The sequence below is a fragment of the Lissotriton vulgaris genome, chromosome 1_2, assembly GCF_964263255.1.
Source record: "Lissotriton vulgaris chromosome 1_2, aLisVul1.2, whole genome shotgun sequence".
In the NCBI taxonomy this organism is placed as follows: Eukaryota; Metazoa; Chordata; class Amphibia; order Caudata; family Salamandridae; genus Lissotriton; species Lissotriton vulgaris.
In genome coordinates, this window is record NC_141686.1 from 176,529,370 (window position 1) to 176,543,816 (window position 14,447).

General features: G+C 46.6%; 1 protein-coding gene across 1 annotated transcript; it reads left to right on the forward strand.

The window, feature by feature from the left end:
- Positions 1-2,582: 2,582 nt before the first annotated feature.
- Positions 2,583-3,530, forward strand: LOC147734817 (olfactory receptor 5F1-like). The gene has a single exon (XM_086952486.1). It carries the CDS (start codon positions 2,583-2,585, stop codon positions 3,528-3,530), a length of 948 nt encoding a protein of 315 aa, XP_086808612.1.
- Positions 3,531-14,447: the final 10,917 nt, after the last annotated feature.

A 14,447-nucleotide genomic window follows, 5' to 3' on the forward strand; every position in this document is an offset into this window, starting at 1 on the left:
GTGACCTAATTTTAAATGTACGATTTTGCAAAGATTTTTAATTAATCATGCAATAAAGATTACTTACCTTACCTTACTAATACCATGTTTATTATTTTACATGAGAAAGAGAGAGAGTCTTTAGCATGAAGACATGCTTCATCCAGTCAGACTGAGCAGCAGAGATAAGGAACTCGACAAATCTACCAAAGTCTTTTGTCTTTTTTTCAATCCCATTCCCCCTTCCCCTAGGTGTTGTCTTCGAGTGGATATAGATTTCTCACTTTTTTGTGAGCACAGATGGGCATTGGTCGCTAAAAATGTATGCATCACTCCTGCTGGATTGGAGAATCACGTTAGTCAATCTATTTACAAAGCTTGCATCTAATTTGTGTCTGACATAGGAACTCTCAGTTTAGATTTTAGAACCAAGAGGAAAGAAAATTACCAAGTAACAATCTGCAGGTAAGTGTAAAGCTGCACAAGTATATTATGAATATGTTTTATCTTCCTGGAAAGGATATTATGATGTTTGTCTTTGAAGGGAAATGTATAACAAACTGGTAAGGACAATGTAATTAATGTTACAGCAACTGTGGGTGTTTTAACTGAAGATCCTTGGCATTTTAATGAGTGAACTAAATGGAGTCAAGGAGCCATGGGAAAGGTTAACATGTTGGAGAAAGAAATTAAACATGCCATGAGCAGTCTGCTTGGTACTTAAAAGGTAGCAATGGAAGTTAGCCATTTTCACAGGATTCAGCAGAGATATTTATAAAGTGGGACCTGGTGAAGCGCGGTGACATGTTGAGACCTGCAGAAGATTTGAGTTTAATTTGTAATTGTTCAAACTGGTGAGGGGGGCATTCATGAAAAGTCTCATATCTGACAAGGATTCAGTGAAAGAGTATGATGATTGTGACAGAAGGTATAGGGCCTGGGAGAGGCATTTGCTTAATAGTGACATGACACTGACATGGTTCCTAGGTGCTGCGATGAAAAGCAAGAAACCATGTGAATTTGGTTGAATTGAGGAAGGAACAGTGGCATGGTAAGAAGTGACAACATCGTAGAAGGGTAACTTAGTGGGCTAGGATTAGTTGGGAGTCTTAGACTTAGAGATGATTGGGATGCTGGTTCAGAACCTTAGTGAGAGGTAATGGTGAAAGTTACGAAAGAGTCTCCTATGAGGAGCATACTAGTAAAGTGAAAGGAGTTTGGTATGTCATCAGTTGTTGCAGTAGTTGATTGTTATCAAGAATTCTTTTTCTAGTTGTTGTATGCTTGTGAATGGGTTGAGGAGTGGTGTGGGGGTGCTGTCAGTGTTTATGTTGTTGTCATTTTTAAGGGGAAGAACAGATGGTGTACTTGGTGCATTAAAGTGAAGAAACGTGTTCAGTGCCCTGTGGGTTGGGTGAGTGGATGAAATATTATGAGGGGAACTGTTGTAACAGGTGCTGAGGCAACGGAAAAACATGTTTAGTTTGCTTGTATCTTGCCACTTGTGCAATCAAAGATTCTTAGATTGTATTTTCACTGTGAGACACTAGATAAATGATAGTTCTCAAATTCTGAAGTTTTCTGACTCGGTAGCCTCGACTACTGTCACTCTTCAAACTTCTTTCCGTATCAGTCCGCGTGAGTCCTTGGGTTCAATGTACCAAAAGACAGGCTGCAAAAAGAGGTCACAAATTACACCCCAACATTTTGAGACCAGTCTCTGGTTTAGTGATGCGATCTCTGTACTAATAAGTAGCATCCCAAAATCTCCCGTCACTGGGGGTCACAGAAGAACCTGTCTAATGAATATTGATCACACAGGTCACTATTTGCTTGGTTGGTGCTCTGGAAGGAACAACAGGTCATGAAACTGGGTGTGAATTTCGAAATGGGAAACTTTTTCAGTTTTTCTAAAGCAACCTGTTCCTTACAAGACCTGATGCTTGTACTTAAAAACTGTTTCTCTTTTGGGAAAACATTGTGGGAGTAGGCAACTCAGCCAAAAAACATTAAGTGGGTATGGCCAAGATTAAAACAGATTCATAAAGCCTGGATTCACTGGGCACTTTTCTTGTTTTAAGACCACAAAATATTGATTGTATGTTAAGCAAACTGCACTCCTTCAGACACATGACTGGATTTTAAAGTTATACTTCTATTCCACTTATTGCTCTGTAACATACATATTACATTCTTATCTACTATTCCTACTTACAGTATTATTGGTAGTTTTGTGTATGTGGTGAAAATAACATTTAAAAAGAACAGCTAAATACTGTGCTTTTTGTTCCCCTAGCTGTTGTTAGCCCAGAAGTTATCTGGTCTAATGTGCTCAGATGACCTACGAAACAAATTATTATCTGTTTTAGATAAGCCTCAGTCAATATGTAGTGGGATTCCTCAGGACTGTTCCACTTCAGAGACTGTATGGCCCAATCATAATTCATGCAATCCAGACATGGCAGATAGGTCACATGAGAGAAGAATGGAATATGAGGGAGGAGCAATATGACACTGGAATAATACCTTACTGTGCCATTCATCCATGTTTCTTCTACTTCTAACCAAATGTCATCCTTTTCTAGGACATAATAAGCTGGACAATGGAATCTAGAAATCGAACCCTACCTAAAGAATTCTCTCTCTTAGGACTGACAGATGACCCTGCACTAATAGCTCCTCTCTTTATATTCTTTTTAGTGGTTTACATCATCACTGTGCTGGGCAATGTTGGCATAATTACATTAATTAAAATGGCTCCCCGCTTGCACACACCCATGTACTTCTTTCTGGCCCATCTGTCATTTTTGGATATATGCTACTGCTCTGCTATTGCCCCAAAAATGCTGGTTGACCTGCTTTGCAAGATGAAGAGGATTTCCATCACTGGGTGTGTGGTGCAACTTTTTGTTTATTGCAAATGTGGCACCATGGAGGCATTGTTACTGACTGTTATGGCCTGTGATCGCTATGTCGCTGTGTGTCGGCCACTTTACTATACCACCATTATGACCAATACATATTGCTTCTGGCTGGTGACTGGGATGTATATGATAGCAATTGTGCACTCGGTGACAGAGACATGTTGTACTTTCCGACTATCCTTTTGTCAATGGGAAATTCATCATTTCTGTTGTGACTTTCCTCCATTGCTCAAGATGTCATGCACAGACACTTTCATCAATGAGGTGATATTGTTTATATGTATTGGTTTCCTTGTATTTGCTTCTGTTTCGGTAATTCTCTTCTCCTATGTTTCAATTATCTCAACTATCTTCAAGATGCGCTCCTCAGAGGGGAGACACCGAGTTTTCTCCACATGCGCACCTCACTTCACAGGTGTGACCTTGTACTTTGGGACTTCCCTCTTCACTTATCTACGCCCCTCATCCAGCTATTCCCTGGATCAAGACAAGGTTGTCAGTTTGTTCTATAGTGTGGTGATACCCATGCTGAATCCATGGATCTACAGCCTGCGGAATAAGGAGGTAAAGGAGGCCCTGAGGACAATCATTGAGAGAAAAGTGACTAAGAGGATTGGTACTCACTGATTAATCAACAATTATTTGAATTAGATAATACCTGCACAAGAAAACAAAAAGTAATGTAAAGTATGATGTGCCGAAATACTCAGATTCCATATATATAAAAATTAGAACATATTTCCATCTTAATGGACGTTTAATGAACAATTGATGAGATGTGCAACCTATTTCGAAAGCTGGGTTTCTATTTTGCTAATGTAGTGTACCCTGGGACTTGTTGTCTTAGTTCGGTTCAGTCGACCAGATTAGACTATTACTCCTAGAAACAGTCCCATAGGGAACATCTGCTATTGGATGATACTTTGATATAAGTGACAGTGCACTCACATAATGAGGTAAAAGACAAAAAAAATATGGGATATTTTATGTGGGGTGGGTGTGTTCTAACTTGTATGTCCTTCATTATTGTAGAGGTCTATTGAGCCAGTCTGAGATGGCTAGTTGAAAGTGATGCCTAGTCCAATATAAAAAATTCATTAGGGAATAACAACATATTTACTAAGTCTAGAGACATATGAAGTGGATGATGTACATCACATGCCTCTTGTATCGCTTCTATCAGTGTTGTGAGGTTGCCTAACTCTGGGAACATTTTATCAAAAATGTATTTAACCAATTATTCTTACTCCTGATTCAGGACATCTCGATGAGCTTAACACAGTGTAAACATTCCTTCTGGTAAATAGATTTACATAAAAGTCAGGAGCTCCTATGTAAATACGTTCATATAAAACAAGTTTTGAATGTGGGAGGAAGTATCAAAGAGCTTGTTTGTACTTTTTTTTCCAAAGTGACGAATGGAATCTTAGCAAGCTACCCAAATAAACAACACTATGTTGAATAAGGCGTGCCTGTCATTCTCCTAAAATGATTTAGTTAATAGTGTGCACTTGGAAATATATGTGAACGTTTTAAAAGGTTTGGGTGTCATGAACATCCACAAAATTAGCTTTTTTCAGACTGGAGTGAAAGGATAGGGCTTGGACAACGGTGAGGTTATATTTCATAGTAATAAAGAACACAATGCAAATATACATCAGTTATAACAATAGATACACATAGAATTGTGTATCACGGCTCTGTGCATTGTCTTTAAGGCCACACATGACATAGGGCCCGGTTTCCTAAAACAGACTTTACTACCCTATATTCCAGTCCACCATCTCCGTTCATCCTTTGTCCATGATCTGATTGTTCTCAGGGTCAATAAATAATCCTGGGGAGAAGAAGTTTTCTGGTTGGCATGACCAAGTTATGGAATTCCCTTCCAGTGAGGTTTAAACAAGAAACACATGTGTTGGCTTTTAGGAAGGCGTTGAAGACTTGGCTGTTCAGTCTTTAAGGCGCTCCGAATCTCCTAGCTTAAATCCTGTTTTTTGAGCAAGCGCCTTGACATCCTCGGGTTAATGTTTTGCGCTTTATAAATTTCCTTTGCATTTAATTTATTTTCATAATATCTTGGTGTTAGAACTGGCTATTTCTGGTTGGCTGAGGCTGACGCCAAAGCTAGCCAGAAACCACCATTTTAGTCAGGGCAAGGGAGTCACACGCCAAGATAACCCCTGCTCACCCCCTTGGTAGCTTGGCACGAGCAAACAGGCCTATCCCGGAGGCAATGTGTAAAGCATTTGCGCCAGCACACAACAGCAACAACATCCTAGGCACACCACAAAAGGAACTCCACACAAGGTTATATAAAAATAACTTTTGTATTGTAAACACACATTAGATAGTATCACACAATATACATGGTGCCAACTGGCACGGGCAATATTCACAAGGGACTATTTACACCAGGACAGGGCCACATGGGCCACTGTCAGAATCAGCACTTAGTAGAAATAGCACTTCTAGAACTTTAGAATAAGTATAGCACAAAATAACAATCAGAAGTTTCACACATGATGTATAAAACATTCAGAGGTGTAAGAAAGACACATGATGTATAAACATACATTCAGCGGTGTAAGGAACAAGGCACATGACGTATCAAAACACATTCAGAGGTGCCGGGGAAACACATGATGCCTAAAACATTCAGAGGTGTAAGAACAAGGAAGACACATGATGCATAAAAGCATTCAGAGGTGCCAGACCACAACTCAATAGCGCAAAAACACATGATGCCTAAAAACATTCAGAGGTGTAAGATCAAGGTGCGTAATCATATTAACCCCTTCGATGCTGATGACGAGCTCAGCTCATCATCAGCCACGGTGGTCGTGTGCGGATGACAAGCTGAGCTGGTCATGTAAAACTGCTTTTCATAATTTGCCGCACACAGCGGGAAAAGCTGCCGCAGCGATGCTGTTAAATGCATTACATTTCCTAGCACCACATCACATTGCGCAAAACTCACATTAGGCAATTACCATCACATGGATAATCACATTGCGCCTAAATAAAATCACATTCCAGCCCCCATCTAATAAAGGGACTAAAGAGCCCTGTGTCCAGAATGTCAGGGATGCGCCACCGGCGCAAAACCTAAACGTTGCAGGTGCCCACTACTTGCTGGGCACCTGGGAACAATCACAAGACCTGAACAGTGCAGCTGCCCACTAATTGCTGGGCAGCTGGGAATCAAACTGCGACAGGGTCCTCACTGACCCTAGAACAGAACTGCGCCCAATCGTTGGAGCCACACAGGCTCTGACACAACACTGCGCAGAACGTTGGAGCCACACAGGCTCTGAAACTGTGCCACATTGGAGCTACCTGGCTCTAAACAAATACTGCGGCCCAATGCTGGAGCCCCACAGGCTCTAAAGACACTGTACCCCCGTATACCACGGACTCTGTACAACATTGGGGGGGCCCACTGCCATCTGGGACTGCCCTATCTCCCACCAACATCTTGGGCCTCGCACTGGCACGGCTCTCCATGGAGCCCTCGAGGCTCTGAAAGTACCTCTAGAGCCCTTCGTGGACTAAACATGGCCAAATGCCCCCACGAGCCTCAGAGACTCGTAAACGCGGTGGGGCGGCCCACTGCCATCCGGGCCGCCCTGACTCAGTGCCTCCAAACCGGCACCAACAGCAGCCGCACGGAGCCCAACCAGCCCTTCCTACTCACCGGGCTGTCTCTTGGGCAGGGCTCCTCCGGGCGGCAGCTTCTCTGCTTTTGGGGCGACAAGCAGGGCTCTCCCGACTCGCGGGAGCCCCTCTTCAGCTGATGCCCTACTCACCCGGCCCCCCATCTCGGGGCCGGGACTTAAGAATGAAGCCTGCAAGGCTCCGGGCGGACTCTGCTGTCGGGGCTCCCTCCAGGACACGGGAGCCCTGCATCGTCTTGGCTCCTCTCTGCTGGCGGCCATCCCTTGCCGCACACTCCCAGCGCGCAGCACCTCCGGTCTCCCCCTTCACACGGGAGACCGGCAACACGATCACAGGCTTCCCCCAGGCAAGGGGGAAGCGGAAATAACTTCCTCCCGGCCCGGCCCACAACCAGGCGGCGGGCCCGACATCTTCTTCCGGTGTTTTCCCCCAGGCTGCGGCGGTGCTTTCACAGTGGCAGAATGAGGGGTGGGCACCCTCAAGGATAAAAATAAAAGTAGAAACAGGGTGAGCACCCGTTAGATAATTAAATAAATGGGATGGCACCCATCAATAAAAAATAATTAAATATGCGGGGTGGCACCCTCAGGGCTGACATCACGGGCGAATCCCTGAACAGCAGCCCAGAGCTGCAAAGGCATAAAATGGAAGCGCTCTCTAAGCGCTAGGGCAGAGTCACGAGCCTTCTTAAAAAGTGCTCCCAGGGAGCTTAAGCTTCAACAAGCCTGGGTAAAGGCAAGAAAAAGGTCCCAGAAGTCTGCAAGCAGTCCAGGACATCAGCCGACCAGGGGTAGGACATCCAGGGGCTGGGCAGGGCTCAGGGAGGCAAGCCTTCCCCTGAGCCCAAGCAGCAGCCCACCCCTGGCAGGATTCAAGTCAGAAACAAGAACATTTTGTAAGGGACACAGACCCTTTTTATACAGAGAAATCCTTTGTCTAGCAGGGTGCAGGCAGTGTGGGAACCAGCTAGAACTGGTTATAGGGAATTCCTTTCACTGGCCAGGCTAGGGACATCCGATGCACCCCAGGGGGTGGAGCCAGCATTGTGTGGGGAAAACCCAGCCCCATTCAGGACCCTCACACCAGACAGTCAATCCACAAGCAGGCCCAGGCTCACTCCTGGAGCCAGGCTCCAGCCAATCACGTGCCAGACACAAAATACACAAATATGCCAACTTCTAAAAGTGGCACTTCTACACTAGACACAGTCATGCCGCATGTATCATTGCACAGCACTCAATCTCACGAGTACGCACATACCAAACTCGACCCTGCACTCCCCACACATCAGGAACTACCATGGGCATACATATTTCCCATTCATTCCTATAGGAGGGCAGGTCACTCACCACACATACACAGAGAGCTCGTGCACTTTACACTATACCACAGTGAAAAAGTGCGCAGAGGCCTAAAATCACCACACCAGGTCACAGAAACAGGCTAGGAAATAGCAAAAAGTCTTGGGGTGAACCTGCCAAAAGGGCCGGTCCAAAACTTGGATAAGCTCATGGTAAGGTCATATCATCTTTTCAGTTGTACCTCAGCAACGTCGTATGTGAGATCAGAAGATCTCAGCTGATAAGTAAGATATGGTTAAACAAAACAGGTATCTTTACACATTACATCATTTAACTAAACTTTTCAGTCAACGTCTGTTAACTATTTTAAAAAACATTCATGTCTCATGAACAATATTAACCATAACTTACTTCTAACAATATGTTTTCAGTGTTTGCAAAAATATTTTTCCACCAATTGCAGGGTGATAGATACTTCCAAAGCTCTCCTTCACCCTAGAGCAGGATTCAAATTGGAATGCATCAAAACATAAAATTGGCACTATGACTGACACCCCCTTTCATGCAAGTACTGGCTGTGCTGCATTCCTATGCTGCTACTGGTCCATAGCACCGATGAGCAGGACATCTGCCTTGCATTTACACAGCCTATTGGCTCTAAAGAGTTGAACTAGGTAAAGGGTACACTCCTTGTTTAACTCTCTTGTGATACTGCCAAATCAATTCCTAGTGGTTAGACAAATTGCAGGCATCCCTCCCATTACCTTTTGTATCTGTAATGTACCGGCTTAACGGTATGCCTAGATATGGGTCCCATGCTCACTGTGCCACTGACACCAAACTATACCTGGCTGATGAGACCATATCAGGGCAAAATCGCTCCTTAGTTGCTTGTGTTCCAGTGAGGACCTGACCTCACAATTCAGTCTTGCACTGGCGGCTGCGGCAAATCTAAACTGGTAGGGCGGAGTGGGTGTTCGACGAATAATTAAAAAACAAAAACGTACCTGTTGCTGCTGCCAATGCTGATGCTACCAACCACCACGGTGCTCCTCTCCCCTCAGCAGTCACCAGGGCACCTTGCACAGGCTACCCACCCAATTCAGACACTGTTCTCATTCTATACCAGGCATGATGAGAGAAGCGTCTGGATTGGTCCGAGCGGGCTGCACTGACGATCGCTCAGGCACGGGGACTCATGCCATTTCTCCACTTAGCTATGCAACACAGCTAGGTTGGAGAAATGTAAGTGCGCATGTTGGTGTGGCCGCCCTAAGATGGCTGGGAAAACTGACATGGCCACTTGCAGTGCCCATCACTACTCCTTGCCGTGGCCTGGCCCGGCCCTAGGATCCATGGCTCAGTTAGTCAGTGGAAAATAAAATTATAATATTGTTTTATTATCATTTTATTTTTTGATGACCACTTTTATGGAGGAGCCCCCGCAGGCTGGACTGTTCCCCGGAAGAGCAGTATCAAAGGTTATTTGCATATGGCTGGGTGCAAACTGGTGATTAAGCCAAGCTTGGGCCTTGCCTTACTATCTAAGTTCAGCTATGATAGTCTTTTATTTGCCTTCTGAAAGTTGTTGAGGGGAAGAAACACATTAAAATTATACTTACAATGTAGTCATGCTGTAAAGACTACAAACAGCGATTTCAGAACCAACAAGAGATTATCAGGCCATTTCAAGTAAGTCAACAAACACACCTTGGACACCCTCATTTTGATTGTGCCATTTACTTGTTCCACTAGACCAGACGCCTCAGGCCTGTAGCTGCAATGTAATATTTGATCGATTTCTTAAGCTGCACATAACAATTTCATAAGTTCGTTATGGAAGTGCGCTCCTCTAACTGTTTCCACTGAGGTTGGAATTCTAAACAGCGGTGTCAGTTCCCTTAAGAGCAGCTTCGCCCCGTGAGACTGTCACATCGCCTAGTTGGATATGCCTCAACCCATTGTGAAAAAATACACACCACCACCAGGACATATCTCAGGCTATTGCATCTTGGCATCTCAATGAAGTCTAACTGTATCCTATTAAAGGGACCTCCTGACCTTCCAATGTGACTTATTGCAACTACAGTCAGTTTTCTGTCCCATTTGCTGACATGAAACACATCTGTGACAAACAGCTTCAGCATGCACACGGAATCGGGGGTTAAACCATGTCTGCCTAAACACACGCACCATGGCATCTCTTCCAAGATGAACTGCTCCTTGAATTTGCCTTGCCATTGGGCTCAATAAACAGTGTGGTAACACTGCCCTTTCATCTGTTGACACCAAAATGCCATCTTCTCTCTTTTGACAGCCTGCTCTAACCCATGATGCTGCTTCCTCTTCTGAAACCTAATCTTGCAGTCTCTTCACCTCATTCCAGGTGTTCGCCACAGCCAATATCATGCTGAGCTCGGTCTCTTTTGCACTTTCTCCTACGTATCCCCCACTGAAAATACAAACATGTAATGCACACAAATGAGCTACTTCATCAGCATATTATTACCCTTGGTAACAAAATCTTCTCCTTTCCCATGGGCTGCACATTTTACTACTGCTATGGCTTTCGGTTTCTGTAAGGCTTCCAATAAGTGACAAACATACTCTCCATTACAAATGGGGGATCCTGAGGACGTCCTGAGCAAAAGAGCGAAAACGCGTTATTGTAATCAGGCATTCCCAGGGCTGGAGTACCACATAGGCTCTCTCAGCCCATGGAAGACACTGAAGCTGTCGTCATCCCTGGGTACCGGATTACTAATATCTTTTTGACTCAACCTCAAAAGTGGGTTTGCCGGCAAAGAAAAGTTTGGCATCCAATGTCGACAATAGCCGACCATTCCCAAAAACATGCAGAGTTCTTTCTGTGTTTTCGGAGTTCCCATTTGTAGAATTGTTTCTATGCGGTCTGATGACACCCTTCATTTTTGCTTCTCAATTCTATGTCCCAGGGACTGTACTTCTGTCTGACAGTACTGAAGCTTATTTGGAGACACTTTGGGCCCATTAGGATCTCGGGCCGATGGCCACCTCCCACATGGTGGTGGCGATCCTCCAGAGATCTGTCCCCACCCGCCACCCATTTCCCCCCTGCCATATTACTATGGTGGGAGGGACTGAGGCGTACGAAAATTCCGTCTACCGCTTTTCCGCCCGGTCAATGTGCTGAGTTTAACATGGTTGCGATGTCTGTTGGACACCGCCAGCCATATTATCATGGGGGCATAAACATGCCTTTCTGTGGCGGCAATTCATGTGGAAATTGCTTGTGGGGGTCCGTTGCAGGCCCGCAGGGACTCTGGGGGGTGGGGGACTGCACATGGTGGGTACCATAGTTACCCCCTGCAATTCCATGCACAACATGGCAGGCACCGCATGGTGCCTGTCATGTTGTGCATGGAAGTGCACAACATGCCTTCCTGGCATTATGGCGGGCGGTGCTGAGGGCACCACCCGCCACAATGTCAGATATGCAGGATGCGCCCGCCACTGTGGCGGGTGCATCCTAATGGCCCCCATGGGACCCCCGCCCTTATGTTATGTTATGTTATGTTATGTTATGTTATGTTATGTTATGCGTTTTTATTTGGCGCACAGATGCTCCAGCTAAGGAGCGTCCTGGCGCCCGACAAGGCAGCAGCACAACACAACGAAACAATAATCACACAATAAACAAACTAAGGAAATAAGAAAGTTTTCACCACACGGCGAAAGGAGAGCAGGTCCCTCTCGGCACGAATCACCGGGGGCAGGAAGTTCCACAGAACCGCCGCGCGAACTTGAAACGAGCGCCCTCCTGCCCTACTCCGTTTAAAGCGTGGCACAACAGCCAATTCCAAGTCCGCGGATCTTAAGGCTCGGGTTGGGGTGTAATGAGCTAGGAGAGCCATAAGAATCGTTGCTGGGGACCCCTTCAGAATTTTGTAAGCGACACAGAGGACCTTAAACTGGATCCGCTGGGCCACCGGGTGCCAGTGCAGTGAACGCAGAGTGCTAGTGGTAGGGCAGAATCTTGGTAGGCCTACCACCGCTCTAGCTGCGGCGTTCTGGATCCGTTGTAAACGCCCAATCTCTGCTTGATTCAGTCCAACCAGAAGGGAACTCGCATAATCCAGCCTAGAGATGACAGTGGCTTGGATCATGAGCTGCCTCGTGGGGGCATCGAAAAACCTAAGCACTGGACGAAGCCCACGCAAGATACCAAAGCAGCAGGCAGCCGTCCATTTGGTATGACACACAAACGTAAGGGTAGGGTCCAGCCAGACCCCGAGGTTCTTAAGCTCGGCGACTGGGATGGGAGCAGGACCCAACTCCCCTGGCCACCATCTCTCTCCCCAAAGATCCGGTTGTCTGCCAAAGACCATGACCTCGGTCTTACTAGCGTTCAGCTGGAGACAGTTGGACGTCATCCAGCTGGCGACCGCCCGCAGTCCTTGTTGAAACCTGGGGGCATCGACTTCGGCATTCCCGCTGATCGTGACCGCTAGCTGGGTGTCATCGGCGTATGACACCATCGTCATACCCCATTGCCTGACAACCTCAGCTAGCGGCCTTACGTAAAGATTGAACAACGTAGGACTCAGCGAGGAGCCTTGGGGGACCCCCAGGTTCAACGGATGGAATTTGGACTGGTAAGGTGGGACGGTCACGCTAAAGGCCCGATTGGCTAAAAACGACCGGAACCACTGGAGAGCAGTGCCGGTGACACTAGCCTCCTCTAAGCGCCGCAGAAGGATCGGGTGCGAGACGGTGTCAAAGGCAGCGCTCAGGTCTAGTAGCACCAGCGCTGCCGTTTGTCCTGCGTCAAGCACGGAGCGAAGATGCTCCACCATGTAGAGCAGAGCCGTCTCCGTGCTATGACCGGCCCTGAACCCATTCTGCGTAGCATCGAGGATATCTGCATGGCGGAGATGTTCCGAGAGGACTGCGTTGACATGCGCCTCAGTCACCTTGGCCTGCCACGACAGAAGTGAAATTGGCCGATAGCTCTCAGGCTTGCTACCGTCCAGGCTAGGTTTCTTGAGGATAGGACGAACCATGGCTCGCTTCCACTTCAGTGGGACCTCGCCAGATGTGAGTGATGAGTTAATCATAGAGCATAGCGGCGAGATCTCATGAACCGCTAGGTCTTTGAACACAGCTGGGCAAAGCGGGTCCTCTGGGGACCCCGACTTCACCTGCCGAGCCAAAATGACGAGACTATCAGGTGTTAGGATGGGAAAGGAATGCAACCCCTCAGATGGTAACGGCTTAAGAGGTGGATTAGCCGCGGGGGTGGTCACCGGAAAGGCTCGATAAATGGCATTCACCTTTTCCAAAAAGAACTCTGCCAGTTTTTCACAGTGCTCCACCGAGCTCTGGTGCGTCGAAGTTACCTTCTTGGCCGTGAGGTCTTTCAGCACCTTAAAGATAGCCTTAGACGGGTTCGAACTTGTCCTAAATTGTGCAGCATAGAAGGCGGCACGGGTTCTACATACTGCCCGGTGATACAGTTTCACCGTAGACAGGTAGAGAACCTTCTTCATGCTGTTATAAGACTTGCGCCAAGCCCGCTCTGCATGCCTACAAGAATCCTTCAGTGCCCGTAGCGAGTCATCGTACCAAGGGCTGGCTTTGCCGGTACCAGTTTTACAGCATACCAAGGGAATGAGTGTGTCTAAAGCCCTGGAAACCCAATGGCAAAACCTGTCATAGACCTGATCAGCCGACCCCGTGATGTCAAATGAGTCGGCCGATAGGAGATGGAAAAACTCGTCCAGCTTGAGTTTATTCCAGCGACGTCTTGGAATAGTACACACCACTGGCTTAGGTTGTCTAGCCGGTGTAGGGCACTGGATCTGTATCAAGTAATGATCAGTCCATGCTAAAGGTGTGTAGCTGGAGATGCAGGCATCCGTAAGATTGGTAAAAAACGGATCGAGGGTATGACCCCCTGAATGGGTGGGCTGTGCCGCCAGCTGAATCAGCTGGAGCGCCTCAAGATCTGCCACAAAACTGGACACCGTGGGGCTAGCTATGTTGTCAAAGTGCAGATTTAAATCTCCAATGATGGAGAAATTGGAGCAACCCGCAGCCAGTTCACTAATGGTGTCAGGTAGCGCCGTTCTAAAAGCCACTTCACTCCCTGGGGGCCGATATATCAGTAGCCCCGACAGGGTGAAATTAGGTGTAATAGCTACCTTAAACATTGCGCTTTCGCAACCCGGGATTTTTTGACCATGCCACGTACATGAATAGCAGGACTTAACCGCAAGAGCTATTCCTCCGCCTCTAGAAGCTCGGTTCAAAGTGAATACCGAGTATTCCGGCGGGAAGGCCAGATTGACAACGGCCGGGTCGGCATCCTGCAGCCAGGTCTCCGTCAGGCAAAACACGTCAGGAGCATCCTTATCTAGCAGATCGAAAATATCTAGATTGTGCCTGACAAGCGACCTAGTGTTTAGGTTCCAGATTCTGATATGAGACTGTGGACTAATGGCCACCGCGATATCATCCCTACAGTCCCTACTTACGGGGGCAGAAAGTGTGAAACATCCGCATCCACACGTAAAAGGGCCGCATA

Excerpts from the sequence above, each read along its gene's own strand:
- LOC147734817 (XM_086952486.1), top strand. The coding sequence starts at position 2,583 with ATGGAATCTAGAAATCGAACCCTACCTAAAGAATTCTCTCTCTTAGGA.